The 22,779-nt window shown below is 50.9% G+C and overlaps 2 protein-coding genes across 15 annotated transcripts in view; one reads left to right on the top strand and one right to left on the bottom strand.

Annotated features, from left to right (window-relative positions):
• On the bottom strand, window positions 1–20,415 carry HYOU1 (hypoxia up-regulated 1). 9 transcript variants are annotated; one of them, XM_082683565.1, is made up of 28 exons: window positions 20,323–20,377; window positions 18,027–18,187; window positions 12,611–12,752; window positions 10,532–10,629; window positions 10,213–10,306; window positions 9,957–10,035; window positions 9,641–9,795; window positions 9,446–9,522; window positions 8,972–9,153; window positions 8,635–8,750; window positions 7,177–7,369; window positions 6,864–6,998; window positions 6,624–6,706; window positions 6,369–6,501; window positions 6,010–6,197; window positions 5,672–5,810; window positions 5,079–5,139; window positions 4,846–4,925; window positions 4,290–4,475; window positions 3,971–4,143; window positions 3,690–3,777; window positions 3,453–3,575; window positions 3,146–3,279; window positions 2,929–3,013; window positions 2,074–2,308; window positions 1,937–1,984; window positions 1,622–1,672; window positions 1–1,489 (listed from the first exon to the last, which is right to left on the bottom strand). In XM_082683565.1, exons 4-28 carry the CDS (start codon window positions 10,620–10,622, stop codon window positions 1,428–1,430), a joined length of 2,991 nt encoding a protein of 996 aa, XP_082539691.1. In that variant the 5' UTR covers window positions 10,623–10,629; window positions 12,611–12,752; window positions 18,027–18,187; window positions 20,323–20,377; the 3' UTR covers window positions 1–1,427. The 9 variants fall into 9 exon arrangements, with proteins under 9 accessions (XP_082539691.1, XP_082539692.1, XP_082539689.1 ...); XM_082683566.1 differs by lacking the exon at window positions 18,027–18,187 and having other exon boundaries at window positions 20,323–20,415; XM_082683563.1 differs by lacking the exon at window positions 18,027–18,187 and having other exon boundaries at window positions 1–1,492; window positions 20,323–20,384.
• Window positions 11,740–22,779, top strand: part of VPS11 (VPS11 core subunit of CORVET and HOPS complexes) — a 20,518-nt gene continuing 9,478 nt past the window's right edge. The window contains exons 1-6 of one of the 6 annotated variants that reach the window (XM_082683569.1): window positions 11,740–12,044; window positions 17,101–17,265; window positions 20,452–20,659; window positions 21,426–21,574; window positions 21,666–21,801; window positions 22,131–22,294. In XM_082683569.1, the coding sequence (XP_082539695.1) occupies window positions 20,473–20,659; window positions 21,426–21,574; window positions 21,666–21,801; window positions 22,131–22,294 (636 nt within the window). In that variant the 5' untranslated portion in view covers window positions 11,740–12,044; window positions 17,101–17,265; window positions 20,452–20,472. Of the gene's footprint in view, window positions 12,045–17,100; window positions 17,266–20,451; window positions 20,741–21,425; window positions 21,575–21,665; window positions 21,802–22,130; window positions 22,295–22,779 lie in introns of those variants that run through there. The other 5 variants (XM_082683570.1, XM_082683573.1, XM_082683572.1 and 2 more) reach the window with 5 other exon arrangements.

Raw genomic sequence — 22,779 nt, forward strand, 5'->3', positions numbered from 1 at the left:
TGTAGAAAAGAATATTTTATTGAAACAGTTTCTCAATTAACAATGGACCAAAGTACAATTTGACTCAAACCTGTCCAACCAGCCTCAACCGCTAGTGAAAGAACTCAAACATACAGGACGGGGTGGGACCCTGCAGTCTCATTTCTGCCAATGTGGCAAAAAAAAAAAAAAAAAAAAAAAAGGGAAAAAAAAAAGGACAGAAGACAGACACAACCAGATTCCCCCTTACCCTGGGAGCTGGGTGGCAGCTGTGGCTCCTGCTCCATTCGGGATACGGAGGGTAGGCTCCCCAACATGGGCACGGTGGGTCAAGAGCCCCCATCTCAACAGAGCAACTCAAGAAAGGCAGGCCAGCCCCTACCCCTTTCCGTCCCCCACAAGGCCTGTCGCGAAAAGGGCAAGGTGGCCTTTTTACATTCACACCACGGCCTCTCCTTTTCCCAGGGTCTTGGGATAGGGGCTCACAGTAGAAAGCACATTTTGGTCAGCCCAGGGGGCTAGGGGGCCAGGGAAAGGCTATGTCTGGGGGGGTAAAAGGGGAGAGAGCAGGGGGCCAAGAGTCATAGGGACATGGAGGAACAGGCTATTGGGCCGATGCAGACTCCGACAGTGCTCACAGGAGGCCGGCATCCCACGCAAGCCATTCCGCACGCTCTCCTGGGCCTGAGAGCCCACAAGTGGGAGCTCCGGATTTTTCACACATCTCTCTCCTCCTCCGCTTTCTCCCTGCCTACTCTGGCCACCGGAGAGGGGAATGCTGGGGGGCGGGGGGGTGCGGTGCACAAGCAGGCGGGGATTAATCTAGCTTTGCTGCAGCCTGCCTGGATAGAAGGGCTTGGGCAGGAGGAGCAGCTGCCTAACTTGCCACAGGAAGGCAAGGAAACCATGGGAAGAGGAGTCACTGGGGATGAGGCCTTTTAGGGAAAGACAAGACCGTGGAGAAGAAAAGAGCAGAGATAGGCACTCAGAAACCAGACCTGGTAACCAAGGCTCTGTAGACACTGGCCCCTGTAGGGCGGACTTCGTGGTGGAAGAGGGAGCAGGAAGGAGGACAGAGAAGACTGGAGACTCTCTAATATCCCAGGGCACCCCTCCCCCTGCCAGGTCCGTTGACGCCTCACGGTCAATCTCTCACCTACCCACAGGCAAAGAATTAAGACATAATAGTGATTTTTCCCAAATTAGGGCCTGGATGGGTAGGGAACCAGGGGTGGGATTAGGAAATCGAGCAATTTCAGTTTTTACCACAGAACCATTGCAGAAGGAACTGGTGAGCTGTCCCTTCCGTCCCCTTCTCCACACCTCTGATCAAGGTGAGAGAAAAGGAACTGAAGCCTGTGAGGGCAGGAGCAACCCCTCCCCCCACCCTTGATGTTTAATAAATAGAGGAGGTAGGAGAAGGGGGCAGGATGAATGGGAACTGGGGGTTATAGTTCATCATTTTTCAAAGTTGGCTTCTGTCCTGTTGGCTGTTCCTTCTGTTCCGGTTCTGCTGGGAGTGGGGAAGAGCAAAGGGATGCCGGCAGGTGAAGTCGAGGTGACCTGGCCCCATTCTGTGCAGATCCCCCTGACCCCAGGACCTCCCACCAGGCTTCCCAGGTAGCCCCAGTTCCACGCTCACCTGCTCCAGGACCTCCCAGCTCCAGAGGCTCAGCATCTGCCGGTTCAGATCCTGCTTTGGGGAAGGAAGAGGTTAGCCTCTGCAGAAGGGAGGAAGGGGCTAATAGAGGGGTTAGGAAACTTTTTCTGTAAAAAGCCAGACGTAAATGTTTTAGGAGCTCTGGGCCACAGCTCGTGTGTGTGTGTGTGTCTAATAACCTAAAAATGTAATGGTCTTTCACAGCTTGTGGACCTTCCAGAAACCAGCTGTGCCTGCCAGTGTGCCAACCCTTAGGTTAAGCAACAGCCATATTCCCAATCACTTTCCCCAACTCACGAGTCTCTTTCTCAGGTTCTGAAATAGGCTTTGCATCTTCAGTCTGGCCTGGAAGGAAACCAGGGGTAAAATGTAGTCCCAGGAAGGAGAGGCCTCTTCCTGCCCAGTAGCACCCGCAGCAGGCACCCTGCCCTCACCTGGTGGAGGGATGACCTTTTCCGCTTGGTCACTGGCATTGAGGGGAGGCTCTGCCCGGGTCCCGTTCTTGTCCTTGGGTCGGGGCCGGGGCTTGGTAAACTTGGCCTTATTGAGCAGATACTGCACCTCACGGTCCAGGGCCATCATCTTGGCCTCAATGTCTTTTGAGAGCAATACGGGCTTCTCTGTGGCGGGAAGTTTGGCCTGCTCGGCCATGGTCGCATTCTTCCAGGCCTGTGGGTGAGGCCAGGACAAGCTGAGAGCTAGCCCCGGAGCCTTCAGAAATCTGCCACAGACGAAATATACCCCAACCAGCCTCAGACTCTGCCCTCAGATCACAAACCAGTCCACTCCACCTGGCTGTCAGCCCCCACAAGGGGAGGCAGGCTCCTCAAAATAGCATCCGAGGCTTTCCACAAAGGAGTAGCAAACTACACGCTTGGGGCTTACTTGGAACCGACTAGCCAAACCTCTCGATTATTCCCTTGTCTCTGCGCTTCTAGAGCTCTGATTCAAAGACGTTCCCCACACATCCAAAAAGGAAGTTTCTGCTTCCTGTGACCAGTCCTCCTCACCTCCCCGAACCCAGACCCACTTGCTGAGTACAGCTCAAGCCCCAGCTCCTCGGAGCTCTAACGTCATGGGAATGGGCTCTGCTGCTACTCCAGTCTGACAACTCGGGCATGGCCATGACCCTTGTTCGGGGCTAATCTGTCATGGCCCCTTCGCAATCAGCTGTGAGGCCAGGAGGTGGCGGCTGCTGCTCAGTCCCCATCACTCGGCATCTCCCATGCTGCCTAGCTCGGACACCCTGCCGGGGCGAGGATCCCCGTGAGAATTTACACCCGGATTACCCAGGTCTCGTTGATGACTTTCTCTAACGTTGTCATCTCCACCTCAGTGAAGATCTGATCCATCTCTGGGATGAGCCGGGCACCCCTGGAAGCCAGAAAGGAGATGGTGAGCCCAAGAGGAAGAAGGGTCAGGGGTGTGCACGCGGGGCATGGGAAGGTGAAGGACAATGAGGCTCGGCAGGACTGAATTAGGAAGAAAAGCAAAGGGGCTGCTCACTTGAGGAACATGCTGGAATGGTTGAGGAGATTATCAAGGGCAGACAACCGTTCAGGCCACTTCTTGCGCTCTTCCACCCGAAAAAACAACCCATGGCATAGCTTCCTCAGTTCAGTCAGCTTCTCCTTCAGCATCTGAGGGATGTGGGGCGGGAGTGGGCAAAGGTGTTGAAAGGAGGAGAGGCCGGCCTGCAGCCAGCCCTGCATCCCAGTCACAGCTTCACACCCCAGCTCTCCTCACCTTCTCTGACCCTGGAGAGGAAAGCGAGGGCTCCCATCCCACCCACCGTGTCTGGGAGGCCGCTTACCACGGTGGTGGCCCCAAAGCCCTCGTCCTCCAGCCAGGTGGAGGCCGCGCTGAGCCTCCCAGAGATCTCCTCACGCTGCTCCTCAGTGGACACTTCCTGGTACTCAGGCTGGTACAGTTTGTCCTAGGGAGGAGCGCACAGGCCCAAGCATGCACCGAGCCCCTGAGGGCAAGGCTCACAGAGCCAGACACCCCTCAGACACCGGGCCCAGGGCAGGCTGCCTCCCAGCCTACCAACCTGGGTCTCAAAGATAAAAGCTTCCAAGCTGTTGGCAGCTTTTTCCCGTTCCTGCTTCTCTAGGTCTCGGAGTGTCAAGTCTTGGAGTCTGTGGGACAAAAAAGAAGCATGAAGGAGAGAGCATGTTGTTGGAGCCTGGGTCAGACAGTTCTCCCTCCCAGAGGAGGGATTCCATACCCGGCACACACATACCCTCCCCACCCTACATACATACATACATACATACATACATACATACACACACACACACACACACACACACACACAGAATTTCTACTCACTTTTTCGCTGAGCGGGCCAGCTCTTCCTCAGGTAAGTCAGGCAGGTCCAGGACCACCAGCTCCACCCCAATCTCCTCTACCATTCTCTGCTTCCGGGCAGGCTTCTGCTTCTTTTCTTCCTCTGGGGCTGGAGGAACACCCTCAGACCCTGTTTCCTTTTTCTCACTTGGCTTCTAGTGGGGAAAGAGAGGAGCATATCAGGAAAAGCTTAGGCCCTTCTATTCTCCACAGGCAGGGCTCTGGGGACAAGCAACAAGGCAGGCATCTATTCCCTTAGCCCCTGGGGCCACCCTGGCCTTATTCGGCACCTGCAACTCACCTGGGCCTCAGACTTTTCTTCATTTTCTTTTTCTGCAGCCTTTTCTTCCTCAGGGGCTGCATCCTCCTTGGGCTCAGCAGGTGGGGGCTGAGAAGTGTCCTCCGCGGGGGCCTCAGCCTCCTCCTTGAGCTCTGCCTGCTCCCCAGGCTCATCTTTGCTCCCCTCAGCAGGGCTTTCCTCCTCCTCCTGGGAAACAATCACAGATGCCCCCAACCCCCGTAGGAAACCGTCATTGTAGCAGAGCCCAAGGCCCAGCCAGGTCGCGTCCCCTAGGCTTGCGGCTGCCAGCACAGTGTGGGGGCAGACAGACGACTGGATGGCAACGGTGGCCTAGTCGGACAAAGGACAAGGGCTTAGAGAGGAGGGGAATGTGCCCTGGATTCCGAGCACAGGGGCCGCCTGGAGTCCAGAGGATGGTATGGTTCACTGGGCAGGGGAAGGGGTAGTCTAGCCAGTCCCAGGCAGCTGGAAAGCCCACCCCAATCCCTGCCTCTGCTGCCACTCCTGGGGCACATACTCCCTCCCCCGAGCTCCCCTGGCTCCATGCTGGCCTCACCTGGACGGCGTCTGTACCGTTCTCTTTAGTGTCTGCCGTTGTGCCCCCTCCAAACAGGCTAGAGATGGTGTTGCCAAGTTCTGCCAGGAAGAAAGCCCCAAAACTCAAAAGGGCCACAGCAGTGACGCCACCTCACCCAAAAGCAAGGCCTGCCCGCCCCCAATGCATACAAGCACCGCCTCCCTCACACACACACACACACACACACACACACACACACACACTCATCTTACTGGTCAGGGTGGATTCCTCCTCGGGGCTATCCTCCACCAGGGTCTCAAACACAGACTCCACCTGAAAACAGGGTGAAGAAACACACACGCTAAGCCATCTTTCCCCTGGAAATATCCTGTCACCGTGGGCGTCTACTGACGTGCATCCGGGTGACTTACGGCGCTGGCCTAGTCCCTCACCAGCCTCTTTCTACTGGCTCTTGAGCCAAGTCACCTCTGCCCCCTTTGATTATGGGCCCTCTGAAGACAGACTCCTAGCTCCTTTCCCCTGAACCCTGCGCTTCTCTACTCGAATACAGAATGGACCATTATTTCCCACAGTGTGTTTTAAAAGATATTAACCCCAGACCTACTTTTTGAGAATGACTTACTTAACCATCTATAGGACCTGAACTTTACAACACTCATAAGCATTTATAGACTCTGAAAACACCACAGCAGATCCTTGGTTAGCTGTGTTCAGAGGCAAGACTTTTCCATTTCCCAAACTCTTCTTGTTTCTTATGTTCTGATACCATATGGAGGAACCACTCTGGGAAGGCTGGTGGGACCTGGGCCCTTGGCCTGTACCCAGGGCCTCCTTCTGCTCTCACCCTGATGAGGCTGAGCACGCCACTCTCATCCAGGTTGAAGTGAGCCTTGATGCCCTTGGACTCGTGGTCGGGATACTTCTTGAAGCTCTCACCCACACCTTTTAGCTTCACCGTGGTCAAATTCTGGGAGCCGAAGACCCTGGTTGGGGGACGAGAGAGTCATTCCAGGGAGCTCACCCAGCCTGCCTCCTCCAGCTCTAGATTACGTAGCTTCCTGGCATGAAATATCTCTCCTTTCCTCCCAGAAGATGCTCACCCCAACCCTGACTGCATAGCCTGCTGCCTCTGTCAGCCCTGTGGCTCCAGATCCTACCTCCCATCCCGACCACCTCCCTCACCGAAGATCCTCGGGCTCCAGGAAGCCCAGATCGCCATAGTTGATGTGGAAGTTGAAGTCGTGGTTGTAGCGGTTAAAGGTGATGACTTTGCGTTGAGGGTAGGGCCCCATTCGGGAGAATAGAACACGCTTATTGTGCTTCAGGCTGCGAACCCCAGGATCCTCCTCCACCTCCCTTGTAAACTCCACCTACACGGCAGGCAGAGAGGAGGCATGCTGGAGAGCGGGAGCACGTCGGGGGTAAGGGTACGCGGAGAATGTCAGCGGGCAGAGAAACAAGGGGACAGGCTAGAGCAGACAGAGGGAGTGTGCTCAGTGAGGTAAAGGGAGCTTGTCATCTGATCAGACGGGCCTACTCACCAGGATGGGGTAGAGGACCGCATCTCGGACTACAAATGGCTTCACCTTGAAGGCTTTGCTGAGCGCGGCTGCCTGGTACACGGCCCCCATGGCAGCTGCTTCGTCTGCGTTGATGTTCTTCCCTAGTTCCTCCCTGTGGAAGTCCCGGGCTTCAGCGTGTCATCTCTGGAGCAGCCGCCCTGGCCGCCCTCTCCTCAGCCCTGCAGCCACCTAGCCCTGGAGCCCCAGCCCCACTGCCTCAACCCCCACACTCACTTGCCCACAGCCTTCAGCAGCACCTCTTGAACTTTAGGAACCCGAGTGGCCCCGCCAACCAGGATCACCTGCTCAATCTCATCCTGTGGAGAAAGAATGGGACACACAAGAGCTGGGTGTTAGCCCTCCTCCTCAGCGCTGACTTGTTCCTTAACACTCCTGCCCCCTCCAGCCCGCCAACCTGTCACCCTCTCTCCCACCCGCCTCTCCACCCCAGGCCCACGCCTGACTCCCCCTCACCAAATTCATCTCAGCACTCTGGAGAGCCTGCTGTACGGGCCCAGGTACCCGCTCAAATAAGTCTGCACAGAGCTCTTCAAACTCCACTCGGGTCACTTTCGCCTTGAAGTCCACATCGTCCATCAGGCCCTCGATCTGGGGGAGGATGAGGCACGTCAGAGTTCCCACCCAGGTCCTCCTCTGGCTGGGCAGGCCAGAAACTGAGGGACTGGAACTTTGAGGGGACGGCAGGAGGCCGAGGAAGAAGGGATGGGCCACACCACACGCCAGCGGCCTAGCTCATATTTTCCCTCAAGTAGCCACGTGTGGGCACCTGTGCCATGTGATCAGCGTTGGCACTCAGGACGGTTTTAAGTCGATTCGCTTCCCGCAGCAGCTTGGCCATCGCACGGGGGTTCTCCCGCACGTCCTTTGCTCTCTGGCCCTTGCGCTGTTCATTGAAAAGCTTAGCCAGGTGCTCACGCAGCCGGAGCTCCATCTCCAGGCCCCCCAGGGTACGGTCAAATCTATTCAGGAAAAAGTGAGAGAGAAAAGTGTGAGGAACACACAGGGTCCCTGACTCTTGTTCCACGGACGTGGCGACACCTCAGTGATAGTTCGCCTCCTCCTCCAGTCCACTGTATTTACTGGGTGTCAAGTATGTGCTGGTCTCAGGGCATGCGACTGAGAGAAAAAAGCCAGGGTCCCTGCGGCCAAGGAGTTTACAATCTAGCACTGAACAAACACATGAACGGAAAGCATGTACCACCCCGTGAGTTATGAGGAACAGACAAGCAACAGTGTCAGAAGATGGAAAAGGGGGACGCCTGGGTGGCTCAGTGGGTTGAAGCCTCTGCCTTTGGCTCAGGTCATGATCCCAGGGTCCTGGGATCAAGCCCCAAATCAGGATCTCTGCTCAGCGGGGAGCCTGCTTCCCTCCTCTCCTGCCTGCCTCTCTGCCTACTTGTGGTCTCTGTCTGTCAAATAAATAAACAAAATCTTAAAAAAAAAAATTAAAAAAAAAAAAAAAAAAAAAGAAGATGGAAAAGGGAAGTGTCGCCTACTTGCTGATGTCAGGGAAGGTTCTGTGGAGATGTGATAATTGAGCTGCAATTTGAAGGATGAGTGGAGGTAACGAGGCGAAGAAAAGGGAAAACAACTGGAGAGATGGGAAACAGTACCCAAAAGGACACGCAGTGGGAGCCAGCCCAGTACGTTCCCATGGAGGGCAGGTGCAGCTGGTGCTCAAAGAGCAAGGGGCTCTGGGTAGAAACAAGTGGGAGGAGCCAGGGCTCTCACAGGCTAATGTAAAAGGTATGAGGGTTTTTTTTTTAAAGAAACAGATTATAATCAGGTCAGCATTTTGAAAAGAACTCTCTCACTGCAATGTGGAGAAAAAACTGGAAGAAGGCCGCACTGGAGGCAAGGAGACCTTTCCTAACCCTGCAAGTCAGAAATGATGGTAGCCTGGACTCAAGCACTGGCAGGAGAGCTGGCCAGAAAGGAATGGGTTTGAAAGAGAAGACAATGTTGTCAACAAGTACGCCAGAAAAGACAAGAACAGCGAAATGACTGCATGTGGTCTACGGGTTTCCTTAGAAGCCACTCAGGAAGGTCCCTGTCTTTCAAAATTCCCAAACAGTCCTCCTCCCTCCCCGTCTTCCCCTGGCTCTTTCAAGAGGTACCCCGTGATGATCGATACTTCAGGAGAATTCGTGCAGGAAAATGTGGCGGCTGCCACTCCAAGAAGCCCCGACCCAAGGGTGTCTCAGCGAGCCCAGCACCGACTTACCCCACACCCCGGACCTGCAGCTGCGGCTGCATCCCGGCCTCCTTGGTCTTCACTGTCTGGTAGGTCACGATGGTGCACACAGTGCTGCCAGAGCCCATGTCGTAGAACATGATGTTCTGCACAGACACCAAGACAACGGTCACGGGAACCTCATCTAACTCCAGCTGCTACACCCACTCTCTGCTTGAGGCTGAAAAGCTCTAATAGCGGCCGAGAGGGCCATTCTCTTGCTGCATCCTGGCAAGGGCCAGCCATGCACACGAGATGCCAAACACTCCAAGTGGCCTCCATCCTCAGAACCAGCCACCCTCTGGCCGGAAGTTCCTCCCTGGCTCACCTGGGCGGTGGTGTTGATATCTTTCCGGCGGAAGACCCCATAGCTGAGGGCCGTGGCGGTGTTGTCGTTGATGAGCTGGAGCACTTTGAGGCCGGCCATGCGTGCGGCCTGCAGCACGGCCCGGCGCTCAGCCTGATTGAAGAAGGCCGGCACCGTGATCACCGCGTCTTTGATGGGCTGCTCTACAGAGGACAACAGAACGGGGCTCCCACCAGCTCCATGCCTTGGACGACACTTCCTAGTGTTGGTGCTATTGGCATTTTGGGCCAAATAACTCTCTGCTGTGTGGGGCTGTCCTGCGCATTGTAGGACGTTTGGCAGCGTCTCCGGCCCAGTAGATGCCAGGAGCAGCTCCCCAGATAACCAAAGCAAAGATATTTTCTAACACTGATGAAGATTCCCTGGGAGGCAAAGCTGCCCAGCTAGGAGACCCTAGGGAACCTGGCCACCACCAACCCCACCTTAGCTACTCACCAGCAAAATCCTCAGCCAGGGAACGGGAGTAGTTGAGAACCATGCCAAGCACCTCTTCAGGTGAGAACTGTAGCTGCCTGGGGGAAAGTGGGTAGTTAGAGGCAAGGACAGCTAGACATTAAGGCCAGGACAACTGTGAGCACTAGAGGAGCCTATCGGCCCTGCTGAGCCCACCGTCCCCAGCAGAGCACTCACGGGCTGATCTGGAAGTGCACGGTTTGCCTCTGTGGGTCGAAGCCTAGCTCATGCTCTGGAAAACGAGCTCTGTAAAGGGCCACGTGGGGGTTTCCCTCCTGCTTCCCCAGGAGGTGCTGGAAGTAACGCAGTGTCGCCTTTGGATTCTTGATGGCCTGAGAGGAGGTAAAAAAAAAAAAAGGAATAGAGTATGAGGCTTCCAAGCCCACCATCACCTACCTCTCACATCAGAGGTTGATAAGGGTTCAGGCTCTGGTGTCTATCATCTCCTCCCCTCTGCCCACCACTCTGGGAAGGGGTGGGCTGCTAAGCTCACCATGCTTGCTGCACTGTCTCCAAAGAATCTTTCATTTTCTTTCAGGGTCACAGTCACTGGGGTTTTCCTCCTGGATTCCCTAAAAAGAGGAGACGCAGGGCCCAGGTGCCTATAGCAGGGTGTGGACTCAGGAGCCCCAACACCTCAAATACAACCACTCAGACACCAGACTGTTGGGGGCCCTAGGAAGCATACACACTGGCTTGGAGCACAGACTCCCCTCTTTCCCCACCCTGGATACTGGGATAGCCCTCACTTGTTCAAGACAATTTCCATGGGCACTCCGGGTTTGACGATGGCCACCTTCATCGACTCGCTGCCCAGGTCTACAGACATCACAGCCAGTGTGTCTGCAAAGGAAACAGATTTGTCAATTCACCCCTCTTCCCCCACATTCTTGAGTCCCCTCTAACCAGAGGACACCTCTCTCCACAGAAAAGGTAAAAAAGTGAAAAGATAAAGGACTGGATTCAGTAACTCCAGTGCAGAGGCTTCCAACCAGAAGCTTCCCTCCCACCATGGATCATTCATCATTCACTCATTTATTCTTCTGAGCCTGCTCCTGGGGTACACACCACTCAGTGCCAACAGGTCGGCCCAGAGCACAGCCATCACAGCCCAACAGGCTAGCCTCCCCGGCCTCTGCCTCCTGATGGTGGCTGCCATTGTGCCTCTGAGGGAGAAGAAAAACAACACTTGTAACCGGATGCCCTGTGTGAAGAAGACAGAACCTCATCCCAGAACAGAGAAGCTTTAAGATTCATACTCCATGGTCTCCCCGGGGCTGAGTAGCCTACATCCCCCTCCTCTCCCTTCTGATAATGACCCGGGACTCTAACCACACAAAGGGTCCTGGGCTCCATCCAGTACATCCCTAAACAAGGAAGGTACCAGGACGGAAGAAAGGAGACCAGAACCTTCCGTCCACTGCATAGGCTATAACCCGTGCACCCTAGCCCTGCCCCTGCTGTCAGACACCTGGGGGGAGACCAGGGATTTCCGCCCAGGGCTCAACTACCTCCCTACACCTGGAGCTCCCCCGCTGGCTGGGGAAAGCCAGGCCGGACTTGGAGGGGAACTGAGAGGTGGTGACGTTGGAGGAGGCTGGGATGTTAGAAGGGCCTGTCTCCTTCTCGGTATCCCTTTGGGGTGTCCCACCCCGCCCCCCGTTCTCCATCCCAACCCCCGGCCCCACTGCCTACACAGACGCCGTGCCAGGAGCGCTAAGATTCTTTGCCGGGCGGGCACCGAGTCCCCCGAGTTTACCTAAGCCTCACCTGGCGAAGGCGGCAGCTCCCATTCCCGGAAACGCAGCCCGGCCCACCTCTAAGACGTGGGTGCGCCCCAGGGACCGAGCTCCAGGGCCAAGCGCACCGGCGTCCGTGCGGCCCTCGCTCCCGCTACCGACCCGCCCCCAGAGCTAGCACGTTGCCTCCTCCCGGAGGGGTGGCCCGCTCCCATCGCCATCCCCACCCCCCCCCCCACACCGCTTGCCTGCGCTCCTGCGGCCCCAGCTCTGGGACAAACGCGGCGGCGGACGTACCCACGAGGCCGGCAGCGCGCCCCCGAACCCGCGCCCTTCACAACTCCCCTCGGTTTGCAAACTGTTACATTAGCCACCAATCTCTCCGCGGCGTCTCGCGCACCAGCCGGCCCCGGACGCGGCGCGCGCTCATTGGAGCCTCCGCCGCCCGGCCCTGCGCCGCGCGCCCGGCCCCGCCCCCGCCGCCCCGGCGCGCGCTCCCATTGGGCCACGTCCTACGCCCGCCCCCTCCTCCGTCGCCGGCTCGGGCCTCGGAGGCCGCGGAGGGGCCCGTCCGCCAGTTGGGGGGAAACCGCCGGCGCCGGCTGGGGATTGGACCACGTCACGGGGCTCGGCGCCCGCCCCCGTGTGCTCCCGGACCTTTCCGGCCTCGGCTCTGGGTGCCGGACTACCGGGGTCGGGAATGACCCGAGGCCGGTGCGAGTGGGCGCACGGACAGTCCCGCAGTCGGCCCCCTTCTTCCGGTCACCTGGGGAGCCCCGGCCGAGGAGTGGGAGTGACCCGCATCCCCTCTGTAGCCACGCGGAAGAGGCGCTCGCTTGCTGGTTGGTATTGAACTGCTCTAGGCTTTGGATAGAAATCAGAATGGCTGCGCTACAGGCTTAGTTCACCCGCCCCGTTTCACCGATGACACTAAAGCCACCAGAAAAGACGATGTTCGCTAGCGGGACGGAGATGACGCTTGTTATCGGTGGCAGACTTTGGCCTGGACTCCTTACTCTAAGATCCATTTTTATGAAACGGAATATTCCAGAATGCAAAGCGCTGAGGCTGTAATTGGGCGTAAAGGCACCACCTTATGTTTTCATTCCATTAAATCTTATGTGGCTTCCCTTCTCTTTTCCTGCTTCTGTCCGAATTACAGTACCTCAGACAGGTATTTGGCGCTTCTCCCTCCCTCCTTTGTATTTTTACAGCCCCATGGAAGTGTGCACAGCCCTTGGAAAGCGCCCCGCTCCCCGTTTTATTGACATGAGCTCAAATTTCTTAAATGTGGAAGATGGATCTCCTGTTTCCTGCCTCTCCCGAAGTCGACTCCAGGGCTCCCCTCACAGAAGTCTCCTTAAAGGCCCTGGCCGTAACTGCCATGGCTTGTTTAAGGAACTCTTACCTGTTCTTTCCCTACATTTTTCATGATGTTTAGGGGGACAGAGGAGTCAGGTTTCTATGCTTAGAAGATAAACCAACTGGCAGTACAAGGGAGAAGTCGATTTTTCTTCAATTTGTGGGTTGTTCAGTCTTCATCTGGAGACCTTGGTAGAAACAAGGAGGAATAAATCCCTTTTATACCATCCTCAACCTCATCTCTGGAGCTATCTGCTGTTATCAGTGTGGTGTGTAACCTTCCAGGCCTCTTCTGTGCATTTACTTCCATAGGTATCTTGAAAGATGTGGCTTTTGTGTTTTTGTAAATGATAGAACGTTATAGAATTAGATTGTTTGCAACCTGCTTTTTTCTTCTTTTTTGGTAACTGAGAACAAATCGTGAGGGTTTTCCATAGCTGTGTGTAAAGATTCACCTCATGGTTTACTGCTGTAGAACATTCCACAGCATGGGGGTTGGTTAGCCACAGTGATGGACACATAATGTTGTCATTTCAGTCCCACTAAGAAAGATTCTGTATCTGTATGACTGACTCTACTTTTGGGTAGCTATGTAGGACGGTAGATTCTTTCCATCCATTTCTTCGTTTTTTAAATTTTTATTTATTTATTTTAAAAGATTTTATTTACTTATTTGAGAGCGAGAGAGAGCACAAGCAGAATGAAGAGCAGAGGGAGCAGAGCCCGATGTGGGACTCAATACTGGGACTCCAGGATCATGACCTGAGCTGAAGGCAGACGCTTAACGAGCTGAGCCACCCAGGTGCCCTTTTTTCCTTCTGTTTTAAACAGATTTTGCATTTTTAAGATTTATTGGGCCTTTGTCGCATATAAGCACAGTACCAGGTATGGGATTCCACAGATGGGAATGACTGTGTCCTTGCTTTTGGAAAAGTCACAGTCTGTTGGGAAACAAATAGGCTTATGGTTTCAATGCACTTACTAAAAACCTACTGAATGGCTGCAAATTGCGAAAGCAGAAAGATGAGTGTGCCCTGCTCCTGAGCTCCCATCCCCAGAATATCCTTGGTGACAGCACAGGTTTGCTGCAGTGATGGTTTTCAACCTGGGAATTTGCCCCTTGGGAGATGTAGCAGGTGCAAGTCCTGAACAGAGGGGAGAAGTGTTTCATAAGGACATGTCGTAAAACAATGGGAACGTTTAAAAGTAAAACACCTGATTTAGATTTAGAGCAGCTGAATTCGCTAGTTCTTATTTCAAATAACTTGTTAATAACATTTGAGGACTACATCCTTTCCCCCACACTGAGCAGGAACCCACAAGTTGCCACCTTGCAGAACATACACCAAACTGACAGAAGACAGGAGCCCCCAATTTCACTTTAGATATAAAGTTTAAAACCAGGCAAAACTAAGCAATGGTGATAGAAATGGAGATGGTTCTAATTTTGTGGAGTGGTAGTGTTTAGAAGAGGGCCTAACAGGTTTCTTGGGGTCCTGGCAGTGCTGTTTGCAATGCTTGTTGCAATGGCTTTGTGAAAATTTAATGGGCTGCTTTATGTACGCTTTTCCATGTATATGTTGACTTCAATAAAAATTTTAAAAATAGGGTGCCTGGGTGGCTCAGTGGGTTAAGCCTCTGCCTTCAGATCAGGTCATGATCTCAGGGTCCTGGGATTGAGCCCCGCATTGGGTCTTTGCTCAGCAGGAAGCCTGCTTCCCCCTCTCTCTCTCTGTGCCTGTCTCTCTGCCTGCTTGTGATCTGTCAAATAAATCTTTAAAAAAAATTTTAAAAATTAAAAATATTTTATATGTGTTGCACAAAAGACTAGAAGACTTGGGGCGCCTGGGAGGCATCGTCGGTCAAGCGTCCAACTCTTAATTTCAGTTCAGATCATGATCTCAGAGTCGTGAGATCAAGCCCTGCATCAGGCTCCACGCTGAGCATGGAGCCTGTTTAAGATTCTCTCCCTCTGCGTCACTCTCTTACCCCTCCCCTCTCCCTCCCTCCCCAACACTGCTGCTCTCTCTTTCTCAGTCTCTCTCTCAAGAAAGAAAACAAAACTAGAGGGTTTGATTTTTGCTGGAAACCTTAAGCAGGGGAAAACTTTTATCAGGAGATGCTGCACCAGATGAGTTTTTTCCTACTTCTTCACCAGTGGCTTTAGAATTACAAAAATATGGTTACTGAAAAAAACTGGAAGAATATGAAAAAGAAAGAATAAAATAAAAACCACCCACAATTGAATTTTCTAAATTAAATACTTTTAGCATTATGTTGTGTATCCACACACACACTTTAAACTTTAATGGAAATAATACTTTGTGACTGTTTTTTATTTAATTTACTGAGAACATTTTCCTATGTCATTTTTTCTCTACAGAATTTTCAGTGGCTATCTATAGAATTGCAGCATGAAGAACTATAATGTATTTATCAAGATTACTATTTGACAATTAGGTGGTTTCTTTTTTTCTGCTGTTATAAAATTGCAATAGACACTTAATTGACAAATCTTTATTCAGATCTACCCCTTATAATCTACTTAGGATAAATTCCTAGAAGTGGTTATGCAGACCTAAATTCCTGTTTAGGCATTTGATATATTCTGCCAAGTTGCGCTCCAGAAAGATTTATTATCTTTGCTCCCCACAGCAGTGAATGACAGTGTCTGTATAGACACTAGTAAGAATACTGACGTGTTTCTGTGGTCCTGGTATTACGAATTTGAATAGGATGGGAGGTGTGGAAGAGAAGGCAAAAGATTGGGAACATTTCACAGTTTGCATTAAGATGGGGATGATTATGTGTCAAGAGAAAGCAAGACGTCCAGTTTTCTTGAATTCTGTCATTTCATGACCGCATAGAGAATTGCTCAGAATTATGAACAAATTTATGGAATTGGCTTTAAAAATAAATAAATAAATCGAGCACCCAGAATATGGGTCTTTAGAGTCGGGCAAACCTGGATTTGCCTGTAAACACCACTTTCTACCTGTGTGACTCCAGGCAAGTTGTTCAGCTTTCCTGAGCCTCAGTTTCTACAGCATTAAAAGCGACCTGCTGGTACATGCCTGACAGGGCTGATGCAGAGGGGGGTAAGGTGCTTAGCACAATGCTTGGGACGCCCTAAGCACCAAATAGACATTAGTTAACTACTTGTTCCTGTTCTTAGTGGGGAGAAATACATCTTAAAAATGGGCACTACTGCAGTGTTAAAAGCTTGGTTAAGTGTTCTGCCAAGTTCATGGGGAATTTCCTTTCTCTTTAGGGGGCCAGATTTTCACAATCAATAATCAGCTAATTGCTTCCTCCTGTTTCACCATAGCTTTGGAAGTTGGGCTCTCCTGTATTTGGAGGCCTCTGAGTATATTTTAAGATTCTATTTATTTGTTAGAGAGGGAGAGGGAAAGAGCACAAGCAGGGAGAGTGGCAGGCAGAGAGAGAAGCAGGCTCCTCAGTGAGCAGAAACCCCCATGTGGGACTCGATCTCACGACCTTGGGATCATGACCCGAGTCGAAGGCAAACGCCCAACCAGCTGAGCCATGCAGGCGTCCTTCTGAGTTTATTTTAGATTGACCTTCCTGTTGCTAAAGTGGAAACTTCTGCTAGCCCTCATATGGACTAAGAGGGAAAAAAAAAAAAAACCAGACCTTTCAGTATTCTGGAAAATGGTTTCTACCCCGAGAGCCAGATGAGAAAAAAACAAAACAAACTGATAGAAAATAAAAACTCGCAGCCAGAACAAGAAGTGTTCCTGTTTTGCTCCAGTGGATATGACTGTTCTGTACGTCACGGACAGCAGTTTGCTGAAGAGGAAAAGAGGCCATGGCTAAGCACTCCTTGATTTTGAATTGTGATCTCTTTAATTTCAAGCTGAAGACTTGAATTGGTTCTTTATCTTCAGTCCATTCAGACCTCAAGGTCTCCATATGCAGAACTATAACTGAATTAGTACATCATTTTCTGTGCAGTTTGCCTGCTTATCTTCCTTACTATACTGAAGTTCCTGGACTTAGACAAGTATCACAAAAAGATAGATCCTTGTTTATGTACTTTTAAAAAAATTATTTATTTATTTATTTGGCAGAGAGATGGCAAGAGAGGGAACACAAGGAGGGGGAGTGGCAGAGGGAGGGGAAGAAGCAGGCTCCCTGCTTAGCAGGGAGCCTGATGCAGGGCTCAATCCCAGGACCCCAGGATCACAACTGGAGCCAAAGGCAGACACCTAATGACTGAGCCACCCAGGTGCTCCTCTGGTGTCTGTTCTGACAAGTATAGCCCAGCTTCACGCTTCAGAAAAGTGTCTAATTAAAGGTTAGGGACCGGAAGAACTTTGATGTGCTCACCCAGGGAGAGTCACTTGAACCTCTTGGAGACTCCGTTTCCCACCAGAGATAATGATACTTCTGCAAATGGTTGCTATGAAAAGTCCATAAAAAGAGCAAGCACCCTGTTAGGTATAATTCATTATATAAAATTAAGGACTGGTTACTGTCAGATCTTTTAAAAAATTTTTTTAATTTATTTGACAGCGTGTGCATGAGAGAGCACAAGCAGAGGGAGCAGCGGGAAGAGGGAGAGGGAGAAGCAGGCTCACTGCCAAGCAAGGGAACCTGACTTGACTCAGGGCTCTATCCCAGCACCCTAGGATCACAACCTGAGCCAAAGGCAGACGCTTAACCAACTGAACCACCCAGGTATCCCTGTCAGTCCTTTCTGTGTCTGTTCCTTGCGGTGGTTGAGCTCCCTAAAGGGCAAGAATCATGTCTTGTTCATATTTACGTTCTGGGAAGTTAGTACAATTGCAGGAATAGTGAGTACTTGATACATGTTTGTCAAAAGGAGGAAAGGAGGACGCCTGGGTGGCTCAGATGGTAGGGCATCTGCCTTCGGCTCATGATCCTGGGGGCTTGGAATCCAGTCCCTCATCTGGCTCCCTGCTCAGTGGGGAGCCTGCTTTTCCCTCTGCTCCTCTCTCTCTCTGTCTCTCATGAATAAATAAAGCCTTTAAAAAAGGGGGGGGGGGAGGAAGGAAGGCAGTAAGGTGCAATGGATTGTGAATCCCTGCCTTCGTACCCTTGTACCCTCATAAATAGGACCAAATGGACACAGGCTTTACCAGGTTCAAGTATCATAGGAAGACTCTGGGCCAATGCCATTGGATAGTAGGGGGAGCACCCAAGTCAAGGACAAAGATGCCCCTCTGCTGTTCACATCTCTGTGTTCACGTTACTTATTTATTTTATTGAAAAGTGATATACAACATTGTGTTAGTTTCAAGTATATACCCTATCGATTTGATATTTAAATATGTTACAAAATGGTCACCATGTAAATCTAGTTAACCATCTGTTGCTATATAAAGTTTTTATAATATTATTGACTATATTCCCTATGTTGTACATTACATCCTTATATATGTATTGTGTATTGTATAAATACATTTTAACCCCTTTACCTGAGGCACTTGGGTGGTTCAGTCTGTTGAATGTCTGGCTCTTACTTTTGGCTCAGGTCACGATCTTGGGATAGTGTTCCATGTGGGGTACAGTGCTCGGGCCAGAGTCTTCTTGGGACTCTCCCTCTCCCTCTGCTCCTCCCCATGTTTGCGTGCTCTCCCTTAAACAAAAATAAAATCTTGGGGCACCTGGGTGGCTTAGTGGGTTAAGCCTCTGCCTTCAGCTCAGGTCATGATCCCAGGGTACTGGGATCGAGCCCCACATCAGGCTTTCTGCTCAGCAGGGAGCCTGCTCCCCCCCCCCCTCTGCCTGCCTCTCTGCCAACTTGTGACCTCTGTCTGTCAAATAAATAAACAAAATTTTTAAAAAAATCTTTTTTTAAAAGAGAGAGGAGAGGAGGAAGCCACCCAGGTGCCCCCCAAAATAAAATCTTAAAAAAAAAGACAAGGGGCACCTGGGTGGCTCAGTGGGTTAAAGCCTCTGCTTTTGGCTCAGGTCATGATCCCAGGGTCCTGGAATGGAGCCCCACATCGGGCTCTCTGCTCAGCATGGAGCCTGCTTCCTCCTCTCTCTCTGCCTGCCTCTCTGCCTACTTGTGATCTCTGTCAAATAAAATCTTAAAAAAAAAAAAAAAGACAATCCCCTTTACCTCTTTCACCGTCCTTCTCACCCCCTCTCCTCACATCCTCACATTGCTCCTTTTTTTTTTTTTTAAATGTAAGCTCTGTGTCCAATGTCAGGCTTGAACTGATGACCCCAAGATCAAGAGCCACATGCTCTACCAACTGAGCCAGCCAGGCACTCCCCATGTTGCTTCTTTTAACATCTATTATTCATAGGCTTAACAAATGAAATACACACAATATCCAAAAAAATTAAGGAATGGTACAAAATATACTCAACAGATGAAAGAGAGTCGACTCCCCATTTGTGCTTCTGCCCATGGTTTCAGATCCTGAAACTGTGACAGAGGAAAGAAATCTGAGCTGGACGTCAGAAATCGATGTGAACTAGACAGTTTCTTTCTCTCACTTATCCCTTCAGCAAATGGGGCACTACCTTTTTTCTCAACCAGATTGAGGAGAGGAAGGGGTATGGGGAAGATCCACATTCATTTCTTCAACCAAACGTGGAATATCTACCAGCTCTGTTAAGCCTGGTTCCTGGTAAATAAAACACAGCCCCCACTCTCTGGGAACTCCTGGTGGGAACAAAGAGTAAAATAATCTGGAAATAAAAAGCTGTGGGGGAGAGGGGTGCAAAACAAACTCCACAAATACTAACCACATGGTCACTTTTTCACACGTCCATATCTCAAAATGACACTCCTGTACATAGCTCCTTGTGACACCAAACTGTACACCTACAGTTTTCCATGTGAACAGTTGGTTTAGCCAGAGATGGAAATGGTGGGTGGCCATGAAATATCTTGGACACTTGCCACTTGTTAAATCACTTGGCTCTCAGAGCTAACCCTTCCAGGCATTTTCCCTGTGTTGGGCTTATGTTCCATACCCTCCCACTATAGAAAGGGAAAGAAAGCCTACGTTCTTGAGAGTTCCTGCACCATGAGTATTTCCTAGCTTCGTTAATAAACATATTCTATGCGTCTACTTCATGCCACACACTCTAACAGAGGGACACAAAAACGAACGTTAAGACTCTGTGGTTCGCAATCTGTATCTGGTGGCAGATGCAAACTTCTAATTTTAGTTCTCCGCTCCTACAGCTGAAAAGCCAGTTTCATATACCTTCATTCATTTATGCCTCAAAACAGCCCTGGGAGATCGGGACATAATGCACTTAAGCACAGTGGGTTACAATTCACAAGGCGCCTGACATTCCTCACCTTTTTTCCTTCAAGATTTTATTTGAGAGGAAGAGAGCATGCAGGGTGAGGGGCAGAAGAAGAGGGAGAGAGAATCTCAAGCAGACTGCGCAGAGCCCAGAGCCCCAGGCGGGGGTCGATTCCACGACCTTGATATCAAGACCTGGGCGGAAATCAATAGTCGATGCTTAACCGACTGAGCCACCCAGGCGCCCTCATATGCCTCATCTTTTTTTTTTTTTAATTTTTTTTTATTTTTTATTTTTATTTTTCATTTTTTATATACATATATTTTTATCCATATGCCTCATCTTGATCCTTCATTGTCCATGCATTTAATAAGGGAGGAACCTGATGCTCAAAGAGGTGAAGGGTCTAGCACTTCAGAAGCATTTTACCCAGTGCACGTACAGAGTCAATAAATTAGCAACCGGAGGAGCGAGTGAGTGACCAGCTAGGAGTCCTACCTCACGCGGGCCGCACCCACCGGCCTGGGGAAGCTGTCACTCGGACTTCAGGGCGCATGTGCAGTCTGACTCCAGGAAGCGGTCCTATCACGTGATCCTTGCGCGCCTCTCACATGACCTCTCTCCCAGAGGCGGGGACCTTGGGCCAAGATGGCGGCTTACCTGCAGTGGCGGCGCTTCGTTTTTTTCGACAAAGAGCTGGTGAAGGAGCCGATAGGAAATGATGGGACTGCTCCTGCGGCTGCACCTGCCTCAGGACCCGCTGCTTCCAAGTTCCTCTGCCTCCCTCCTGGCATCACTGTCTGCGACTCCGGCCGAGGGAGCCTAGTCTTTGGAGATATCCTTCCTCTGGAGCTGTCTGTTCCCTTCCCAGATCCCTGAAGAGATCCTGCTGGGATGGAATCTGTCGGGCACAGGGGTTCGTGTTGCGTGCCACTTTTCTTTAGATGGGTGCCCAGTGCTGCTTCTGCGGCTTGAGGGAAGAAAGAAGGAAGTCCATTCTCTTATTACCAACTGAGCAATCCTGGGCAAGTCACTTAACCTCCCTGGGCTTCAATTTACTTATCTGTGAAAAGGGTATGAAATATCAACTTAGAAAGGTCGTTTTTAAAAAAGATTTTATTTATCCACTTCAGAGAGAGAGAGAGAGATCATGAAAAGGGAGGTCAGAGGGAGAGGCAGACTCGCGGTGGAGCTGGGAGCGTGATGCGTACTGGATCCCGGGACTCCGGGATCATGCCTGAGCCCAGGGCAGTGGCCTAACTAACTGAGCCAGCCAGGCCACAACAAGGTTATTTTTAAGATCAGTCAGAACGATGAATGCAAGTAGGCTTTACAAGATGAAGGTGCTAGATGTCATTACCTCCCCTGCCTAGATCGTGGGCAAGGAGATAGATGAAAGCTAAAGTTTGTTGCTTTGTTCTTGACATTGTTGGTACTAAACTCTGGCCGCCTTTTTCACTCTTTTAAAGGTAGGGACTTTCCAGAGATGATATGTGGGAAAATCCTGGAAAATTTTAAGGAGTTGGATGAATGTTAGTAGTTATCTGGGTTCTGGTCTAAATATATCTCCTTGAAAAGGAGGCTCCTTGACTATTTTGCACATATGGAAGGCCAAATCTGGTTCTTACCTCGCTCCCTACAGCTGACAGGCTTCCAAGCCTACAAACTGCGGGTGACACACCTGTACCAACTGAAGCAGCACAATATTTTGGCATCTGTTGGTGAAGATGAAGAAGGCATCAACCCCCTGGTGAGTCCTAGAAGGGAAGTGGGAAAGGACCAGAAGACTAGAAAGACTGTTGGAGGGGACTAGCATTCACACATCCGAGATGTGTTCACAGGTAAAGATCTGGAACCTGGAGAAGAGAGATGGTGGCAATCCACTCTGCACCCGAATCTTCCCTGCCATCCCAGGAACAGAGCCGACAGTTGTGTCTTGTTTGACTGTCCATGAAAATCTCAACTTTATGGCCATCGGTAAGCAGAAGGCAAACGTAACGCTCCGTGATTCTTTACAGATTTTCTTCAGAGTTGCTTCTGCACCTTGTCTTCGCTGTTTTAATGAGATCATTTTGTACTGAACTCAGGCCTTTGAGATATTAAAGTTTGGAGTGGGAAAGCATTCATTCAGTTTTGTTCTTTGAAAAAGAGTCCGTGAGTACCGATTTTTATGTTAACCACCGGGAAAGCTGGGTATGAGAAGAAAGTTTGTCACTTCCAACAAGTGCCTCAAATGGTCTTTTTCCCTTTCTGTTCTTCCTGATATTTTCAGTCTCATTGAAGTGCTGTTTCCTGTTCTCCTACAGGTTTCACTGATGGCAGTGTTACACTGAACAAAGGAGACATCACCCGGGACCGGCATAGCAAGACCCAGATTCTGCACAAGGGCAACTATCCTGTAACTGGGCTGGCCTTTCGCCAAGCGGGAAAAACCACTCATTTGTTTGTTGTGACAACTGAGAATGTTCAGGTATGAGTTAGGGGCAGGCAGGGGAGGGTTCTCCATTGCTCAGGGGCCTAGAGTAAGGAAGTGACAAGAGAGGTAGAATTCTTAAATTTTTCATCGTGTAGCCTTGAGTCATTTGCCCTGCTTAATTTTTTTTTTTTAATTTTATTTATTTATTTGATAGAGATCACAAGTAGATGGAGAGGCAGGCAGAGAGAGAGAGAGAGAGAGAGAGAGAGAGAAGCAGGCTCCCTGCCAAGCAGAGCCCGATGTGGGACTCGATCCCAGGACCCGGAGATCATGACCTGAGCCGAAGGCAGTGGCTTAACCCACTGAGCCACCCAGGCGCCCCCTGCTTAATATTTTATTTCTTCATTTAAGAGAGGAGGAAAAGTCAGAATTAGGAAAAGAGCTAGAGCTTATAGTTAAAGACGTGAATTTTCTTCCTGACTTGTTAAGTGACATTTGACAGGTTGCTTTACTTTGCTGGTTCCTGGTGCTCTTCTTAT

This window comes from Mustela nivalis, assembly GCF_964662115.1.
Source record: "Mustela nivalis genome assembly, chromosome: 9".
Taxonomy (NCBI): Eukaryota; Metazoa; Chordata; class Mammalia; order Carnivora; family Mustelidae; genus Mustela; species Mustela nivalis.

What these genes read in the sequence shown, in the direction of transcription:
- HYOU1 (XM_082683559.1), bottom strand. Translation starts at nt 11,256, where the DNA reads ATGGGAGCTGCCGCCTTCGCCAG. An exon ending in AAGTCATCAACGAGACCTGG is followed by an intron (nt 2,309 to 2,928) that starts GTAATCCGGGTG and finishes CCTCACCCACAG; the next exon opens with GCCTGGAAGAATGCGACCAT. An exon ending in AGAACCTGAGAAAGAGACTC is followed by an intron (nt 1,673 to 1,936) that starts GTGAGTTGGGGA and finishes TCCCCAAAGCAG; the next exon opens with GATCTGAACCGGCAGATGCT.